At 38.5% G+C, this 20,707-nt stretch overlaps 1 protein-coding gene across 3 annotated transcripts in view; it reads right to left on the reverse strand.

Moving 5' to 3' along the window:
- Positions 1-20,707, reverse strand: part of LOC127644945 (chromodomain-helicase-DNA-binding protein 7-like) — a 65,120-nt gene that overhangs the window by 31,556 nt on the left and 12,857 nt on the right. For all 3 annotated transcript variants that reach the window (XM_052128399.1, XM_052128400.1, XM_052128398.1), the window contains exon 2: positions 5,005-6,960. In XM_052128399.1, coding sequence (XP_051984359.1) covers positions 5,005-6,786 — 1,782 coding nt within the window. In that variant the 5' untranslated portion in view covers positions 6,787-6,960. The remainder of the gene's footprint in view (positions 1-5,004; positions 6,961-20,707) is intronic.

A 20,707-nucleotide genomic window follows, 5' to 3' on the forward strand; every position in this document is an offset into this window, starting at 1 on the left:
AAGAAAAGATTTGGCACAGTAAAAGACTTTTCCATCTCCTCAAAATAGAAAGGACATTGTGTATTCTCTGTGAACCATGTGTTAATTTTACTACAGCGTTTCATTTCATATAACATGCACTTTGGTTTAAAACAAGACTTTGTAACCACATCATTGTGGTGATGAAATGCAAATTTCCTGTAAACAGACTATGAGAAAAATGAGTGCACCATGCATGCCAAACAGTGGCAAGGTCACAGAAAATAAGCAACATCCAGTCCAATGGTGGTCATTAGAGCAGCTAGAACAGCGAGGGTTCTACTGCCGCTTTAACGGATAAATGTCTCTCCTCTTGCCAAGTCTTTCCAATAATCAATTGCATGAATGACAATAGGCCTACCACACGTGCTCTCTGCATTTCTAATTTGACAGCAGCAGTCCAGAATACAATATGTCCAATATAGGATTTCATCTCTCGGAGGAGGAGACTGACGTGTCAGTTAATCTAGCAGGCAAAGTGCTCACTCTGTGAGCTAAATACTCCCTGAAGGAGCACTGTGCCTCTGCTCGGCAAAGCAGACTTTCGCAGGGCAGTTAACACCCAATTCATCTGATGAAAAGCTGGCTCGCAGACACAGAGCCTAACCCTAGCTAAACTTTATCTTCAAAATTCATTGCTTTTGAACTTCAAACTGCTTCTAGCTGAGGGCAAATCTAAATTAGCTTCAAATGTATGGTGCTGAAACACCTATATTCTATAAGCTACTAACTAGTAGCTAACTACTCAAAAAAATAAAATAAAAAACTCCCACAGAATAAAAATTAGGGCTGCACAATTTGGATAAATTTAGTTGCGATTATTCTGAAAAATATTTTGATTTGAACTGCTATAAGAAACAAAAGCAAAAACCTTTTGACCCAAATTTGGTAATGTTTTGCCAAGGTCTACTGTCAATAAGACATAGGCTAATCTTTCAGGTTTCACACTTGAGTTCCTTTAATAAGAACATAATGGGGGGCACCATCTTCTTAGGATTCTCATTGTACCTGTTTTTGTCCACTTTATCAACTATATTCATTACTATTTCATAATTACTTTTTGGAACCCGATGAACTTATATTGCAATATTAGAATGGTGTACTGATTATTTTTATTACAATAATTTTACAATATTAAAGGGCCTTTTCAGACCTTTGTAGAGCTCTATATATATATATATATATATATATATATATATATATATATATATATACATACACACACACACACACACACACACACTCACCTAAAGGATTATTAGGAACACCATACTAATACTGTGTTTGACCCCCTTTCGCCTTCAGAACTGCCTTAATTCTACGTGGCATTGATTCAACAAGGTGCTGAAAGCATTCTTTAGAAATGTTGGCCCATATTGATAGGATAGCATCTTGCAGTTGATGGAGATTTGTGGGATGCACATCCAGGGCACGAAGCTCCCGTTCCACCACATCCCAAAGATGCTCTATTGGGTTGAGATCTGGTGACTGTAGAGGCCATTTTATTACAGTGAACTCATTGTCATGTTCAAGAAACCAATTTGAAATGATTCGAGCTTTGTGACATGGTGCATTATCCTGCTGGAAGTAGCCATCAGAGGATGGGTACATGGTGGCCATAAAGGGATGGACATGGTCAGAAACAATGCTCAGGTAGGCCGTGGCATTTAAACGATGCCCAATTGGCACTAAGGGGCCTAAAGTGTGCCAAGAAAACATCCCCCACACCATTACACCACCACCACCAGCCTGCACAGTGGTAACAAGGCATGATGGATCCATGTTCTCATTCTGTTTACGCCAAATTCTGACTCTACCATCTGAATGTCTCAACAGAAATCGAGACTCATCAGACCAGGCAACATTTTTCCAGTCTTCAACTGTCCAATTTTGGTGAGCTCTTGCAAATTGTAGCCTCTTTTTCCTATTTGTAGTGGAGATGAGTGGTACCCGGTGGGGTCTTCTGCTGTTGTAGCCCATCCGCCTCAAGGTTGTGCGTGTTGTGGCTTCACAAATGCTTTGCTGCATACCTCGGTTGTAACGAGTGGTTATTTCAGGCAAAGTTGCTCTTTTATCAGCTTGAATCAGTCGGCCCATTCTTCTCTGACCTCTGGCATCAACAAGGCATTTTTGCCCACAGGACTGCCGCATACTGGATGTTTTTCCCTTTTCACACCATTCTTTGTAAACCCTAGAAATGGTTGTGCGTGAAAATCCCAGTAACTGAGCAGATTGTGAAATACTCAGACCGGCCCGTCTGGCACCAACAACCATGCCACGCTCAAAATTGCTTAAATCACCTTTCTTTCCCATTCTGACATTCAGTTTGGAGTTCAGGAGATTGTCTTGACCAGGACCACACCCCTAAATGCATTGAAGCAACTGCCATGTGATTGGTTGATTAGATAATTGCATTAATGAGAAATTGAACAGGTGTTCCTAATAATCCTTTAGGTGAGTGTGAGTATATATATATAGCAAACAAAAGTACATATTACTTCTTAAGACATGGATTTAACTACTGGAGTCATATGGCTCACTTCTATGTTTCCTTCATGTGATTTTTGGAGTTACAAATGTCTGATCACAATTTACTTGCATTGTATTAAACAAGAGAGTTGAGATATTCTTAAAAACAAATCTTACACATCTGGGATGGCATGGGGGTGAGTAAATTAACTATCCCTTTTATATATTTCTATAATAATACCTGGATGTTGCACTGGACATTGCTATGTGGTTCAGTTAAACCAACAAGTTCTAAACAGTCAAGAATAAATCTGCAGAAAAAAAATGCAGGAAGTGTTTTTATGTGGAGCTGATACACAACAGGATGTATAATGGTGTTCCTCAATTTAACATCATCTCCTCTGTCCAAATACCTCTAGTGCCAATAGGTGTATTATTAATTTTTTTTGTACATTAACTTGTAGCAGACAAACATGTTTGGAATTATATAAATATGAAGATTGTGAATCTGCAGTGCTTTATGATGTGCTCAGCACATGCAAGGAAATGGAACTGAACTTAGCACATCTGTTATTTACTATGAGATCTAGATGAAGTTGTGGAGCACCTAACCATTCTGAAAACACTTTAATAGTGCACTTTCACAATACTGACAGGACAGAGTCAGTGCAAACACAATTTAAATCACAGCACTTTACGGTTTAATATTCGCACATGGACATATTATGATTTCAATTTTATTTGGATTGTGCAGTCCTAATAGAAATACTTCAACAGAGAACACCATAATTTAACAAAGACTTCCCTACCTAGGATTTAAAGAAGTTTGATATGTTAAGTCTGAAATAACCTATAACAACTTAGTGCTCAGCACAATGACAAAACTGTAGACCAAATGGCCAAAAAGAGAGACAAGAACATTTAAGTTTGGCATTTTAAACATTGTGTGTTGCAACTTCCTTTTACAACATTTTGTTTCCTGGCCATAGTCTGAATATTTAAGCAGTTTTGCACTGCTTGTGTGTCTATCAGACTCAGACTGAGAGAGCGAGAGAGAGAAAGCTGCTGATGATGGCAAGAAGCCGCTGTCAGCAGAGTGTCTCAAGAGGCTAGCAGCTTGCACCAACTGCTAAATGGGATATAAAGGAATCATAAACATGGCTGTCCACTCTTCACACACAGCGTGACTGGATTTAAGCCATGACGAAACATCTCTCATTCTATTTTAGTTCTCAAAGGCTAGTATGAAGCTGTGAACACTTGTGCTTGGTACCAGTTTGACTACAGCTGCTGGAGCCACAATTAAGTCTGTTCCCTCAAACGATGCACTGCTTTACTTTAAGGTCGCACACAGATTTATTCCTCATCCAACCTCTGAATATTCCATGACTGATACCATTCTCTCATTTCAATGTTAGAGGAAAATATCTCCTTTGCCTTGTCAGAGAAAGGAGCACTTTCATGAATGCCATATATGCCCCTGTCTAAATATTTAACAACAGCTCCAGCAGGATTCAGCAATGAGATAATATAACTCCATTTCAATAATTACATGCTGATGCAGCTGGTCTGAAAGTGATGGTTAAATCACAGCATAACACATGTATTAGGATCAAATGTCTTTAGGCAACTTATGAACCATAACTAAGACGTGATATGTCTTATTAGCCCACAGTGACAAGATAGACATGCACTGAAGCAGAGCACACAACTAAAGCACGTTTCTTCTAGGTCACAGGTGAGGTGAATCAATTAATACTTACTTCTTAAAGGTCAACCACAAAACTTTTTTATCAGGAGACAATCAAATAGGCACAATAGCGGACATGTGCCATAGTTGTGGATGGTGGTATAAGAGTGATAAAGAAACAAATGCCACCAAAAAAGCTATGAGCTGGATGTGCATGCTGGAATAACAGCAGTCATTGTGTGGGAATGGGTTACCAGAGAAAGAGGCTTTCAGAGCAAAACAAGCTAATGACATCAGCAGCACGTGACACATGCAGCTATTGAGATCTGCTAACCTCCCTTCCCCACTGGCTCTCTTCTCCACCCTCCCAACAGGACACATCCTGCTGTACGCCATTAACTCACGCATGAGTCCTTCGAGACAGGCAAAGCAAACAGATTCGAGAGACAGAAAAGATGCAGACAGAGAGAGAGAGAGAGAGAGAGAGAGAGAAGGAAGGAGTGCAGACGGGGGAGGAGAGTGATGCTTAGTGCAAGCAGGAAGGGAGCATTTCCCCTTGAGAGAGGGAAGGGGGAGGGTTGGGGGTTAGGAGATTAGCACTGTGGCGCCTGTGTCTTGGGGAGGGCCAGGATATGCAGCAAGCAGGAAACAAACAGCTGTAAAAATCAATTTCCCATACACTTGTGTACCCACAGGGACAGAGGCAGTTGGCAAGAGAAATCCACAAACATGGCTTTGCCACCCACTAGCATGAAGCAGACTTTCAAAACCAAGGTGAAAACACAGGATAATAACGATGGAAGGTTTGCTCCTTTTCCACAACTCACCTGCATGTGAGGCACTTTCTGCATGGAAGGAAGTGACTGATGAGGAGGTGCCCACGCCTGCTGAGATGGAGGAGAGCTCTGGTGGAGTGCAGTCAGGTGTGTCTGTGATGGGGGAATTGTGGGAGGGGTGTGCACCTGCTGCAGCTGTTGCTGCTGGTAAGGCAATGGGGGTGTCTGCAGCTGCTTTCGCGGAGCTTGTTGGGAAAGCAGCCTCTGGTCCTGTGGGCCTTCTCCGTGGCTTGAACCTGGTCCTACAGGAGGTCTTCCTTGGACACCAGTGGCCCTGTGATTGGGTGACAAAGCAGCATAAATCTGGGTGGGTGGCGGATGTGGGTGTGAGGGATGTGATTGCAGCTGCTGCTGATGGGGATGCTGCTGTGCTGTATTCATTGTTCCAGAGCCTCTCTGGGGGTGAACCATCGGGCCTTGAGATTGATGTGGCACACCAGGGTAGCTACCCACATCAGTTCCCAAACCAGTGCTTGGTGGGCGGCCCTGCTGGGGTGGGGGGGTGCCTGCAGGGGTAGCCAGGTTCCTCATGGGTGACATAGAAGGAGGGGAGCTGTATGATCCCTGAGGTGGTAGATGCTGTTGCTGCAGCTTCTGCTGGGCTGTATGCATAGGCTGTGTGTTGATTTGGTTCACATGAATGGGCTGCTGGTGCATTGGTCCCTGTTGAGCCCCTGGTGCTTGATAGCACAGGGGCCCCGTTGGAGCAGGGTAGCGCTGCACCTGGGTCACAGGCGTATTAGGGTTACTGTTGCTGCTGGTGGTCAGGCTCAAGTTGGGACCCATCCCTGATGTGTTGGCTAATCCCTGATTAAGATTGCCGAATGGAGGATAGGGAGGGTACTGCCCTGAGCTGTTTACAGTGTTGGAAGGGACTGGCTGGTTGTGCATGTTAAATCCCAAGTTTTGGTGGGGTCTCCCACTCATGACTTGTTGCTGCTGCTGTTGTCGTGAAGGACTTCGTGGGAACTGAGAGTTGTGGCTGGCCACAGACTCTGAATGGACTGGGCCCTGGCCAGGCCTGTGGAGAAACTGCTGATTAGGTTGCTGATGCTGCTGAGGTGGTTGTGTTGGGTGGCGCATGGGGGGTCCAGACAGGCTGGGATTCTGTGTCATCCCCACGTGACCCATGAAATGATTCGCTTCCTGAGGGAGGCCTTGTGGAAAATGGTTCATTCTTGGAGGTGTTTGGGTCTGGTTGTGGCCTTGCATGGCATAATCACCATGACCAATATAAGGGCCCATTTGGTGGGCAGCAGGGCCATGCTGATGAGAAGAGGGTTGTGGAGGTTGCTGTTGGAAAGGTGGTCTAGCTTGTTCAGGCACCTGCATCGCTTGAGGGCCCCACGCATTTCCACTATCTGGGAATGATTGACTACGTCCATCTCCTTGTGCACCCTGGTAGACGTGATGCCCTCCTGCCCCACCTGCACCCGGTGGAGCACCATATCGTGAGTGAGGGGAAGACATGCCATTAACTGGTCCGTTTCCCATCACCCGGCCCCCCTGTTGGTCCATTGGATGCATCTTGGGCTGCTCATACTGACTAAAGTGGTCAAAATGGTGTCCGAGCTTGGCCTGTCCAGGGACAGCAGGCGAGGAGAGGTGAAGAGAAGAGGAGAGCTGCCCATAGCCTTGGTGCTCATGGGGCATCTGTTGACTCATTGGATTTGCCTGTCCTTGGGGGTAGCCACAGTCCCCAAGACCTTCCAGCTCATCAGAGAACAGATTCCCATCATCACCAAAGATGCTCATCATGCCTGGGTCAGCCATGGCCGCAGTGCTCCTCTTTTGCAGCCAAGCTTCAGAAGCAGGGCAGGGAATGTGTGCTCACACAGAGGTGGATGTCCTCAAAGCTGCTTATCTGCTAACTAATCTGCAGCATGTCACTCCATATTTCCTTAATTCTCTGAGAAAGCAGCGTCAGGCAAAGTCAGGTTACAGCACCTGGTGAGGAAGAGAAAGAGAGGGGGAGCATTAACACAAATAGCTCTAGGTGAGAGCAAGCTTCCACCATTTTGTTCACTTAAACCATGCTTTATTAAATTTTCAGCCAGTGAATCAAAGCAGTTGAAAGATACAAGAGCTGTTCAGGGTGGTGAGACAGAGGTTTTTTTTGCAGTTAAATCAGTTGTAACTGACTCTTTGCCAACCTTTGATCCCAGCCCCCACCCCGTCCTTCTGCTTCCAAACAAAAGCGGCAACACACACAGGCACAAAGCCTAAATTCATTAATTCTTTACAATTCGTTGATGGTGGGGAAAGAACAAAAGGTTTTGGAGTGAGACAGCAGAAGCAGTGGTAGTTAAACAACAGCAGCTGCCAGACCAGGCAGGCAGATGTAGGAACACAAGCAGGCAGCCCAACTGCTGAAGCTGTCTTAAAAACCTGCCTGGTGGCTATCTGCCTTCAATTTTTAGGATGTTTGTGCTGCCTGAGTATTTGGAGGAGTGAGTGCGTATTCATGTGAGTGTTTGCGTCCTTAACCTACTCTTCCCCTGTTCAGAGTATCAGATGAGCAGGGGGTATTATTTAGATGAGAGATAAACTAGGCAGGGGTGGGGGGGGGGGGGGGAAGACAGCCTATTATAGGACTGGATGTCCTAGTCAACCACAACAACCTGTGTGTGTGTGTGTGTGTGGTGGGCATGTATGAGCGGTGGGTGGGAGAGGAATGAGTCACATCAACTTCAACAAATCTACAAGAAAATTCTCTCTCCCATGGCCATTGCTCCTCCCCTACTGTTCCACGTTCAGTCTCACTCACCCAACCCCCAATTTTCCTCTCTCTTTAGGCCTCTCCACATGGCTGCTAAAATTATCAAAGAGGATCAAAGAGCCACAATGAAAAACAAGCTTCAGCATGCTGTCTTTTAACTAGCTTTATAAAGTTGTTTGGCACAAAGGAAACAAAATACAAAAGAACACGAGCAAAACTAGTTAACTTCACATTCGTAATAAGCCAGGTCGTGCAATGTGGCAGGTGTCGTCAAGACTTCCTGTAAGGCAATATCACATTATACAGTCACCCTGCTACAAACCACACACAGCAAATAAACGTTTCACACTTGCACAACTTCACTAAAACCAGCAGACCAAAACAAACCAGTGACTTGCCCATCAACCTATGATATGGTCTGGTTCCAAGCATTTAAACAATGACTTATGGCGAGTTTACAATACAAGATTTTAAGCCGATTTTTTGCTTGCGACAGTTTTGTGGAGATCGCCGACAAAAGCTTGAAATCATAGGCAAATCGGAGCTCACTCCCGTGAGTGACGATCGATATGTATGAACTTTCAAAGACGCGATTTGAGAGAAGCGCCGATGTGTCACCGAGCTCACATAAGGCCTGCGTTTAATTGTTTGTTTATTAACTTTTAACACCATGTCAGCAACAAGGCTATTCACATGGCAAGCAATACATATATACAACTTACAAAGCTATAAGACATTTGACATTATTAAAAGAAAAAATTTCTAAAATACATTCAGGTGATACTTTTCTAAATATTTCCATTAAGTCTCTGAATTAAATCGTTGTCTGACAGTTTCAAAGGTATTACAGTTCAGTAGGACGTGTTTGATAGGAGGACCTTCACCAATCAACAAAAACCCATGTGAGTCTTGAATGACCCAGACGGCACCTAGTTAACATGACTTAATCACGCCTGGACTCGAAGAGAATCTTTTTATACTGGTGTTTCTTTCATATAGCATATTACTGTTGCATCTGTGTTTAATCAATACATGCTTCTGTTGAAGCCAGTCAGTCAGTCTACGGGGGCTGTGGAAAAACAATTCTGTTACAAATCGCGATTCTTAAGCAAAACAATTTTAATATAGTCTCTGTCTAAATAAATATATTTTTTAAATAAAAAAAAAAATACATTGTATCCATTTATCATTGCAGCATTAAGATAAACAAGAAGCTATATTTGTGCAGTTTCACACCAACAAGTTCTCTCTGAGAAGTTTTGTCCCTTTAATTCTTTACATTTAGTCCTTTAATGCATCGCTGCTACAGCCATCAAATTGCCGTTTGTTCACTGTCGGACATCAAAATCCTCTGCTGTCGTCAATTTTCCTATTATTCATAATACAAAAGTTTATTTCAGAAGTGTTGTGGAGATTATCAGAAGTCACTCTGCAGATTATACTGTTGGATGGTGCAAACTACATGTCGCACCCCTGCAATATTTATAATCTAATAGCTAGGGTATTCATGTGCAATGCAGGTTATTTTGCACACTTACCTGCCACTGTCGACAAGAAATGCCACTAGACATAAAGACCCATGCTAGAGGAAACAACACGTTTTTATTTTGTAGAACAGATGAAAGAATTACCAGCAATACACGTGTTTGATTTGCTCAGAATCTTAGTTTAATTCGGGCACAAATGGTCATGTGTTTGATACAGCTGGTCTGCACACAGTCGTGTTTGTGCTCTTGACTTTAGTGTATGCACTTAACTCATTGTTTCCACATCTGTCTTTGGGGAGCACAACTGCTCTGCCTTGATTTAAACTGCACTCAGAATCGATTCAGAATCGTTTGAGGATGAATCGCTGAAATAATTTTTTCCAACAGCTCTAGTGTATATTATATTCTAAAATAACAAAATTAGATTGATCAGATAAAATTATTAGGGCTGTCAATCGATTATTTTTTTAATCGAATTACATGGTGTCTCGCGTTTACAAATATTTGCTGAGAAAGCCCCTCATAACAATAATTCAATATATAATGATGAAATAATGATAGTTATCTTGAAAAATTATATATATAAAATTAAAACATATTCAGTGCTTTTATAAGAATTTACAAGAATGTAATGCATATTAAAATGCATTACATTCTTGTGGCAGAATAGTTAATCATTAATAAGACAATACAAAAAGCGGCTTTAGAATACAATGTATTGTTTACTACCATATTATTGATCATAATCCAATCATTGGCATACAGTTCACAAATATTCATTTCACAAGTGAATTTGTCAATCAGTTTGAGATTTATCATGAGGGCTTGTGTAGCATCTAAGGTGCGTCGCATCATAAAATCTTTAGGTCACTGTGTCATGTTAAATATAGTTTAATACTCAATCTTTAAACACATCTTGAGATCCCTTAGTTTGGATTTGCGCTCCATCCATTGTTTTGAATGCAAGAATGTTTGTGTTGTTCTGTCTGCTGATGGGTTGATTTCTTCACTGTATAAACTGTGTGTTGCTCACAAAGCCAAAGTTTTCACTTACTGCCCTCTGGAGTAAACAGGTGGTACTACAAGCTTGCATTTCTCAGGAAGGAATCTTCCTTATTACGGTCCAGGGGCGATTCATTGCGTAAATTTAACGCGTTATTTTTTATCACATTAATCGCACTGAATTAACGTGTTAAATTGTCAACCCTGAAAATTATATATGTATACATTTATTTGCTGAATTTAAATGGACAATGCAGCATTATACATGGGTTCCTTTGCACTAACTATTCCAGACAACGCACGGACTGGTCGCTTGGTAGTTTTAAATTGGAAGATTTGCATATCCCTACTTTTAACTGCAAGTTATATATTACAGAGTGAAACAATTATTATTTTCAACACAATTGTTCTTCAATAGATATTTCTTTCTGAGAAAAAGGATTTAGTTTATTTGTATCTTTTAAGACGTTTTTATATCAACACATCAAATCACAATACTTACAAAATCGGCTAGGAAATATCGTTGTAATATCGAATCGGGAGGTCTGTGGCAATACCCAGCCCTACTGTCTACCCATGAATCCTGAATGAAACCATGCTCAATAGTTCGGTTCACTTATATGCAATTAGAACAGCACCAGAATTTCAATCAGCCAATTAAACTACTGTGAAGTCGCCTACATAATATCAAAATAAAAGCCTGAAGGTTTTATAGTTAAGTTAAAGGTGCACGATTGAATACATTACTGTCGTATTTAAAAATCTAAAAAGGCAACGACAAATTATTACTATCATTATTTATTTACAAATTCACAATATTTAAGTTGAATGGGTTACAAAAAATAACAATTAACAAAAAAAAAAAGAGATCTGAAACCTTTAGTCCAGATTCAAGTTTAAAATGTTTAGCAAAGAAACCAAATTATTTTCTACTTAAGACTAATTTTGCTGTTACATTATCCAGTATAAGATTTAAAGTTTTTCTTAATAGACTGTACATTAATATTGAAATAATGTGTAGTTAGAGGTTTGTGTTTCTTTAAATATTAAGAGTAACCCCCAATTAGTATTACAAAATGAGGTAAAGATATTTATATAAATACTTCTACAAGCACATACAAATTAATACTTATACAAGCAGGAGAACTTCACAGAACCTCTTCGCTGTGTCATCTCAACATGCAGAGACACCCTGACAAGACAAGAGCACAAATCTGAAGCTCAGGTAAAAAGTAAAAAACAAAAAATGGAGAATTCTATATGAAATGTTGCATTTATGCTTAGGTAAAATTTCAGTAGCATCTTGGTGAAAGTGCGCTGTTTATTTTCATACTGTCATATGACTTTTTTGCAGTTTCTCATCATGAAGTAACACTGACATAGTGATTGATGTGTATCGTCAAGGAATCAGAGACCATTCACTCAAAATCTGAACACAAGTATTCACAGGAGACGTATGGTAATAACAGGTGGAAAGAGGAATATGTCTCGGCGGACCATGTGATCAGATCTCCGAAAACGCATCTTAATACAAAACAGGGCCAATTAAGTACAGTCTTGTAGTTTTGTAAAAAAAAAAATTATACTCAAAGTAATGTAATGTGATTCTCCAATACTGATCGCAAAAGGCTATTTAATAGTTATGTTAAATTAAAAATTTTAATATTCGTTGAATTTTTGGATGTGTGCCAAGCACTGACGATGACTTCAGATCGATTGCATTCTTGCCCTACAAAAGGCTAGACATAGCACAACAAATACAATTTAACAGAAAGCAGACACTATTTAAAAAGTTCTTTTTAACTAGACACATCTAAAAAAAAAAAAAAAAAAAAAAACAGCGCTCCTGCATGAGACGCTGAATAAACAAAAACAAAGCATTTACATAGAAAAAAATATGAATGGTTGCAAAAGCATTCGGTGTGAACAGCCCCTTACAGTAGGTGGAGGTCTTTGGTCGTTGTGTCTTGCTCTCTTATCAGCATTTCTCAGATTAAGCAAGGAGGCTTTTTTTATTTATTTATTTTACTTTTTTATTTTGTTAGCAGAAGAGTTCAACTTGGAAATGTATTACACGAGATCCTCGCGTTCTGTTCCATTCTGTTGCGTTCCATCTGTTTGAACGGCCGCTGGCCTGAGCTCATAGTCTGAGCCGTTTCACCACCAAGTTCAGCCGAATACCACTGCTATTTGGGAATATTGCTACCCTACATAAAACTGCAATAAAAAAAACAATGTGGTATATCTGTTATGAACCTTGTGTCTGAGGCAGTGTACTGTGGCACCAGTCCAAGTGCAACACCATGTAACTAAACTGAGAATATGGGCAGTTTAGTTACATGGTGTAACTAAACCATGTAACTAAACTTTTTTAAACAGCCAGGAATGTTCTTTGCAATAATATAACAAAGTGCTGTCTGGTTTATGTATTCAATGTGCCATCTTGTGGACTAAGGAAACAACATCAATTAAAAAATAAAATAATCTTTAATATTCAAATTTAACAAATATTTAAGGTCAAAATATAATTTGGTTTCTCAGCCCAATGGACAGCACTAGTGTTTAATAAGTAAATATATAGTATCCATGCGTAGCGGCTCTGTTGACACTTACATAGTACGCACATGCTGGTGTTGTGTTCCCACAGAGCAGAGAGTAATATGCAAGCGCACCACACAAACAATATCTCAGATGTAGATTCTCAATTGTTCGGTTTGCTTGTAACATGAATTGAGAATGGCAATGGAGGAGCATTTCACTAGATTTTGAATAAGCAAATTAAACTACGGTCAACCAGCCCACATACAAACATTCACAGTGCTTCATAGAGTGCTCTGTCAAAATAAAAGCCAGAATGTTTTAAAGTTAAATGTGCACAACTGAAATATTACTATTAGTTAGCTGCGTTCCAAAAAATTAGTGTGATTGAAAAGTGGACTTATATCTCACAAGTGAAGAAAAAAAAAAAAAAAGAAAAATCCTGAATGTTGAGTTCAGATACAATAAAACAAAAATGGCTTATTTTCTAATGCAGACTTGCACTGGAATCACTGTTCATTTAGCTGCTATTTTATCCATTAAATTATTATTATTATTTTTTTAAATAAGCAATACATTTATAGAGAATTAGTGTAGTTAAAGGTTTGTATGGCTTTACATTTAAAACAGTACCACCAATTAATATATTGAGTGAGTGAGGCATACATACTCTAAACTGATTACAAAAAACAAAAACATTGGTATCGCTTCGGGATGAACAAACACTGAGATTTCAGGTATCAGAAGAGGAAAAATTGGTATCGGTGGATCCCTAATTTACATTGAATCTGGCTGGTTTGTTTCATGGCTTGCAACTCTTATGAAGGATTTTATGAAATAAAGAAAACAAAAGGGGAAAAAATACTTAAGTGTGTGCAGACACTGTTGCGCTCTATAGAAAAAACACAAACAAGATCCTGTAGTGGTGGGCTTGCACTGAAGAAAAATCTTCCAAACTTTTAACATCAGCCCAGGTCCTGAAAGTACAGAACCACAGCAAATTTCATAGGAGGAAGGAAAGATGCCTGCTGTGGGTGACAGGACCAGCTTTAATCTCCTCACAGCTCTTGTTAAGAGCAGGAAGTGGATTCTCTAAACCATACCAATAAATCAATCCCTATTCACCAGAAGCAGCACTAGTACTTTGCTGCTCTAGCTGCACCAACATCAGCGTTGGGGGAGGGAAATCCTACTGAGCCATGCCAAAAGCTGCAAACCCTTTGATCAGATTTGGCATCTAAGCAGGCAGACTGACCGTTCACCCAATTCCCTTTGGAGAGTGACAGGTGTGGCAGAGTGCCAAAGTGGCTCCTTCTGGAGAGCTACACCCCTGAGGAGGTGCACAAGCCTAAGTCTATGAGCAAGAGCGCCGTGACCTACACACTTACTCACAGAGAGTGGGTGGCCAGGCTTGCCCCTGACCAGAGGGCAGAACATGAAGTCAAGAATACTGGGGCCAATGAGACCCAGGGACATGTATCATGTCACTTACAATGTCTTTTTTCCTGTACTGAGAATTTTTAACCGGCTTAAAATAAGTTACGTTTCAAATTTGAAGGTGATCTAACAAAAAATACGATTCCTGCAAGCTTTTTTTATCTGTAAAATCGCTGGAAGCGTACAAAGTAAAATTAAGGCTCCACCTTTCAAGACAACACAATCTGACTGCACTGCTTGGCTATCATAAATAAACCTACGCCGCATTTTTAAAAATAGACTTGAGACAGGCTCATTTTGTTTACGAGACTCTAATATATACGATAATATACAGTTTTACAACATGAAAGCTGCGCAGATTGCATAGTTTGTTGAAGAACGATGACGAAGAGTAATTCTTTCAGTCGAGATCTCATGTAAACAATGGAGAATATATCAATATTTCTCAGATTGATCACTTTTATGGACAAAAAATGCTATTGAATGTTTTTTCAATGAACACTTGACATGGACAATTGACACAGTGTGGTGAACTGGATTCATCTGGTGATCGCATTCATAAAGGTATGAAGTCCTGTTTTGATATTGCATGTTTTTATTTGTACTCCTGGCACAAATAACTAAATTGCTGTTTCTGGAGCATTGCTATCGTGAAACAGAGATCGGATATCAATGTTGAACCCTAGACCTTTGAAAAACGTATAATTTGTTAACATTAATTAAATTTCTAGACGGTACATTATATATGAATTGTAAGTAGAGTGACGTCACCACCGCATGCGGGGGAATTGCGTATCAACAGGTTAAATTAGTTCATATGACTCGTGCATTTTATTCAAAGCCACTTGATGTGCAATAGCTCTGTGAATCACAAAAGGCTGTGTATTAGAAATACATGTATATAGCCAGCGCGTTAGTGAATGGCACTGCTCTGTTTACACACTCGCGTCTATATTTACCTGCACACGTCTGGCAACATTTGAGCGCTACTCACCGACAACATCTCAGATGTGGATGCTCAATAGTTCGGTTCGCTTATATGCATTTATAATAATGGCACCGGAGGTGCATTTTACCAGAACTTGAATAAGAAGCGAATTAAACTACTGCGAACTTGCCTACAAACAGACACATACAGAATATACTGGAGAGTTTAGAATGTCAAAATAAAAGCATGAGGGTTTAAAAACAATGCACAACTTAAATATATTACTGATGTATTTAAAATTCAATAATAATAATATTAATAACAATTTATTAAGAAAAGTCAATATTAACAATTTATTATCATCATTAGTATTTGTTTACAATTAATAACAATATTTAAGTAAGAAAGGGTTCCAAAAAATAACTGAATGAAGTGGATGTCTTACAACTACACTGAAAAAACAAACAAAAAAAAATATTTGTTTCTTTTCTACTAAAGACTTGAAGACTGGAATTACTGTTAATTATCCAGTATACTAGTTAACAATAAAGTTTTTCTTATTAAGATATACATTTATGTTGAAATAATGTGTAGTTTGAGGTTTGAGTTTCTTTACATATAAAGAGCACACCCAATTAGTTCCACACAATAATGTAAAAACATTCTAAACTAATTATGCAAAAAAACAACTGGTATCAGATCTTATCGGCAGATACTGAAATTTCCGGTATCGGATGAGAAAAAGTGGTAACTATGCATTCCTAATGTAAATGGGGCCTAAGAGTCTGATAAAAGGAAAACAAATTTCCTCTACAGAAGTACAGTCCCAAATCAGTAAAGTGGTTCTCTCATGAATATTAAATTGAGGTCAAAAGAAATAAGGTATTAAGTTAGTTTGATTTCCCACAGCACCCTGAAGTACAAAAATCATTGAATTCAGAAGTTTCTAGAATATTAATTACAAACATGAAATGCAATATTAATTGCAATAATGTAATAAACAAAATTTATTTCTGATTCTGTAAAGAACGATTCTGAATCCTGCACATTACGTATTCTGAATGCTTAGACACAACCAACAGTGTAGATGTCTTTGATTTGTTTGCTTCACACCAATCAATTCTGTTAGAAAAGAAAATATTTAAAACAAGCTTGCAACATTTAGACTGAAAAATTAAGAACTGTTAAACTGTCATGAAATGTTTTTAAATTATACACCATAACTCAGGAGGAAACAATAAGGTGGGTGAGTAAATATATTGGCAACATTACAACATCCACATTTTAGGTGACCAATGATTCATAGCCAGTGATATACAGGGTAAAAGGCCCAGAGCATGTGAAAAGTGTGTTTTAATATGAGACCACAGTGCTGCTTAATAAAAGTTATCACCACAATTCTAAATCCCCTCATTAGCTATGTTTACATGCAACCTAATAATCCATTAATAATCCAACTAATAGCTCAATAGGACAGGGAAAACATGTAAACACCTCAGTCCATCCAAACTAAATTTCCATCCGATTGAAAGGGGTGGTGTGGACCTAAAAATAATCTGTTAAATACAAGAATATTAGCCTTGTAAACCTTTAAATTTGACTACTTTCTTAATCAGATTAAAAAATACCTTGCACACATGTGCGGTGCACAAATTACAAACTGATTGAAAATTACATAATATTTGCCACAGGAACCCATTTTATACAAAGCAATGGCAACGTGTATCATTAAAGGGATTTTTCAGTGTGTATTGTATTGCTTTTTTGCTAAATACAAAAGAAGATTTTTAGAAGAATATCTCAGCTCTGCTGGTCCATTCAAGTGAATGATGGCCAGAACTTTAAAGCTACAAGGCAGCATAAAAGTAATCCAAAAAAACACCTGTGATTTAATCAATGTCTTCTGAAGCGATATGATAGGTGTGGGTGAAAAACAGATCAATATTTAAGTCCTATTTTACTATAAAATCACTGCTCTCTGATTTAACATCAGGTGCTCTGATTCTGGAGCAAACCCCTAAATCAGGTTTTAGCTTTCTATTGGTTACTGGAAACATTTTAGGCAACTATACAGCTTGCCTACAAGCACTGTTCACAAAGGTGTCATTTATGTCATAATTCATGGGGGTACTTGTTTAAAATACAATTTCAAACATAAGCAAATAGCAACAGGAGTTTACTTGCTCCTGTTATTACACTGATTTACCCAGAACAGGAAAAAAGTTGAAACAAATGAGACAGCAGTTCGGGAGACGCAAGTGTTGTTTTTATTTGCTAATTATTTTTTGTCTCCCTCTTCCCAATGCCTTTTTCTCCTCTGAAGCCAGGGGTGTCCCAACTTTTTCTACTGGGGGCCAGATGCAAAAATAAATAAGGTGTGGTGTGCTGCATCATTAAAAAAAAAAAAAAAAGGCAACATACAACTTGATTGCCACTATTGCATCATATTTATATTATATGCTTAATAGTATGCCAGTTTTAATCACATTATATATTTTTTTTTATATTTAATACAATCTGAGATAGTCCTTAAAATTCTTCTTTAAGAGTAACATTATTATTTATATTTATATAAGAGTATATTTTTATATGTTTAGAAAAGAAATGCCAGTTGGCAATTATTGGCTCCTTTATGGAAAAGTTCATTTCTGACAGTGCTGTATTGTAACATTATTCTACAATTATACTGGGTAAGAGCTTGTTACTTTCAATACCCTTTGATTTTGTGTTTTAACTTTATAAAGTCCATTCAGTGTCACTCCAAAGCACATTTTCATAATAATCAGAATATTTTCCTGCTATGTCATATTTTCTGTTCTGTTGCTACTTGTTACAAATACAGTTTTTTTTATTTTATTTTGATAAAAATAAGTGTGCTCTTGGATGATGCGCAAGTGCAAGCCAAGCGCATGCAATACTCTCTTATGTCCTCACTCTCAAATGGTGCTGGGAAGTGGGGTTGTGCCTATAGATGATGATAGACAATGGTCAGAGTGATCGCCAATAGCTGATGCTTTTGACAACATCAAGACAGTATTTGGCTCATGATCCCCATTAATGTATTAAATTATTATTAGGCTATTATTATTATTAAATTAATTTTACAAATAATTTGCCCTGTGGCACGCAGACATGTGAAACACACTTTATTATATTATTAAGAACAGATGACAGAAAAGCAGTCTATGCACATGTACGACACACTGTTTGTACGGAGGTGTGCCGTCTCATGGAACACATGCATGTAAAAGGTTCTGTTTTCTTAATTTTTTTTTCCCCAAGAACACTATCGTCAATATGAGTGCTGCAAATGATCTCAGACATCTCAGCTCAGGAGGTGCTTTCAGTTCAGTTCACTTTATTTCCACAGAGAAGTTCATTGTGACCACAACTCTGCAGCCTATACATCTGTGAATAAAACATAACATAATACAAAAAAGGTGGTTACTTATATATAAAAAAAATTTGATCACCTAGTTATTTTAATTTCTTTTTCGTTTGGCATGCAATTTGAATAAAGTTATATTGTTTTTTAAATAAACATTTAATTTTCAATGCAAAACCACTAAAGCAAGGATAGTCACCGATATTTTCCCAGACATGAAATACCAGACCGGTAGAGAATGCACAAATGAATTAGGTTCTTTGCCAAAGAGAGGTTGCCCTTCACAACTGTTGTAAAGCCATAATTAAAAAAGTTGAACACACATTTAATTGCACTTAAATTTTCTTTTCAAGTTTCATTTGAATTTTTAGTTAAAAATAAATAAAAAATAAAGTTCAAAGTTTGAAATCAAGGTGTCTTGCATTGTGTAGGCTTAACTTAATGAAAATTAAAAATTACCACCTAGCGGTAATACCAGTGTTAGTCGGTTTAAATGTGATCATATCGGCAATCTCAAAGGCTGACGTTAGGACAATCTGAATATGGAGATCACCCAACCCCCCTGGGAAGTTTGTAAATAATTTTTCATGTTTCAATGAAACATCAGAACAAACCAAATCACTACAATTAAATAAACTTCCCAGCGCTAGTGTCTCTGTACGTGCTCAAATTCTATTCATCCGTTCGAGCTGCACAACGACAGCTCTTCTAATTTGCATAATGCATGGTGATGATACATTTTATCAAGAACGAGTACATGAGCAAAGTACATAACCTGATAGCAATTCTTTCGCAAATGCATCATTCTTTTTGTGTGGCGCTTCTGTTCATTCCAAACTCCTGATCTCTTCCAATGGATGAAGCTGGAGGTAACTAAAGAGAACACACTAGTGGAGACAATGCGTTGTGAAATGTGGCTGCAGGTGACACACTCAGTGTTCAGAATATTAATTTAATAAAATTTCTCAATATCGGGCCAAAATCAGAGCAGTCAGTGGAGCGTAGTTTGTACACCCCTTTATTAAGCGCTCTCTAAATTATATTAGCTGTTGCACATCGCTGGTTTCTTGCTCTTTGGGATAGTCCGCATACGAGATAGATTAAGCAGCAACCTGGCTATTTGTATCGCTTTATAATTAGCTGTGGTGTGGAGATAAGCTGACATCGGCACTCCCACAGAAGCAGATATATCATGTAGCCATCATGGACCAGCAACCTCTAGTTGCGGTTATACTTAAAATAAAAATTAATAGGCTTGAGATATATATATATATATATATAAATACATAAATAAATAAATAAAAAGCAGCAATTGTACTCATGATTTGTGTGACAATTATTAAACCACACACTTTTTGTAGCGCCTCGTGTACATTTCACCAGGAAACTGCAGCGAATCGTAGTAAGCGGCATGTATAAGTCAGTTTGTGAAAATTTATATAAAGTAACGGTCATTCTATTTGACCAGGTTGATTTAAAATAATTATTGTATGTTTAAAACTTTTTTTAAATTATATATATATATATATTTTAATATCTCCTACCCCCAACCACTCAATTACTCTCCTCCAGCTATGTTATGATATCAAAACACTTTTACTTTAAGGTATGATTTAAAAAAAAAAAAAAACATTTACACGCCTATTCCCATGTCTTTAGCTTGCTTGGTATCTCACCTGATAGTGCGTTGGACTTTGGGCTTAACGGCTACGGTTCAGGGCCAGCCTAAGACGCATGAAAGTGAAAGTGGCATATAAGCTACACAAAATAATGTGGTTGCTTCAGTTAATGCGTTTTCTTTGTTTTTCTAAATTGCATTTTAAAACACTCAGTTAGGGTTAGGTGTTGGTTAAGAGTAAGGATGTCTGGTTTTGCTAAACTCGCATTTATCTTTTCGGACAGTATTGGTTAGGTTTAGGTTAAAGTTTTAGCTTAGGGAGGTTTTTTTTATTTTATTTTAAAAACCACCATCTAAAATTCAGCTTAAAACCTTGTCTGATTACAACCTAATTTTGCTCCGTTATGGCACCCCGCTGGTCATTTCACTTGAAAACTGCAGCCAAATGTGTAATGAAGTATGTCATTTCAGTTTTGCAAAACGTTGCAATAATTACATAAATTTCATGAGACTGGGCTGATTTTAATATAATCAGTTGAAGTTTTTAATTTAATAGTATTGAGTATTACTAGGAAACCGA

Source organism: Xyrauchen texanus, chromosome 6 (genome assembly GCF_025860055.1).
Source record: "Xyrauchen texanus isolate HMW12.3.18 chromosome 6, RBS_HiC_50CHRs, whole genome shotgun sequence".
Lineage (NCBI taxonomy): Eukaryota > Metazoa > Chordata > Actinopteri > Cypriniformes > Catostomidae > Xyrauchen > Xyrauchen texanus.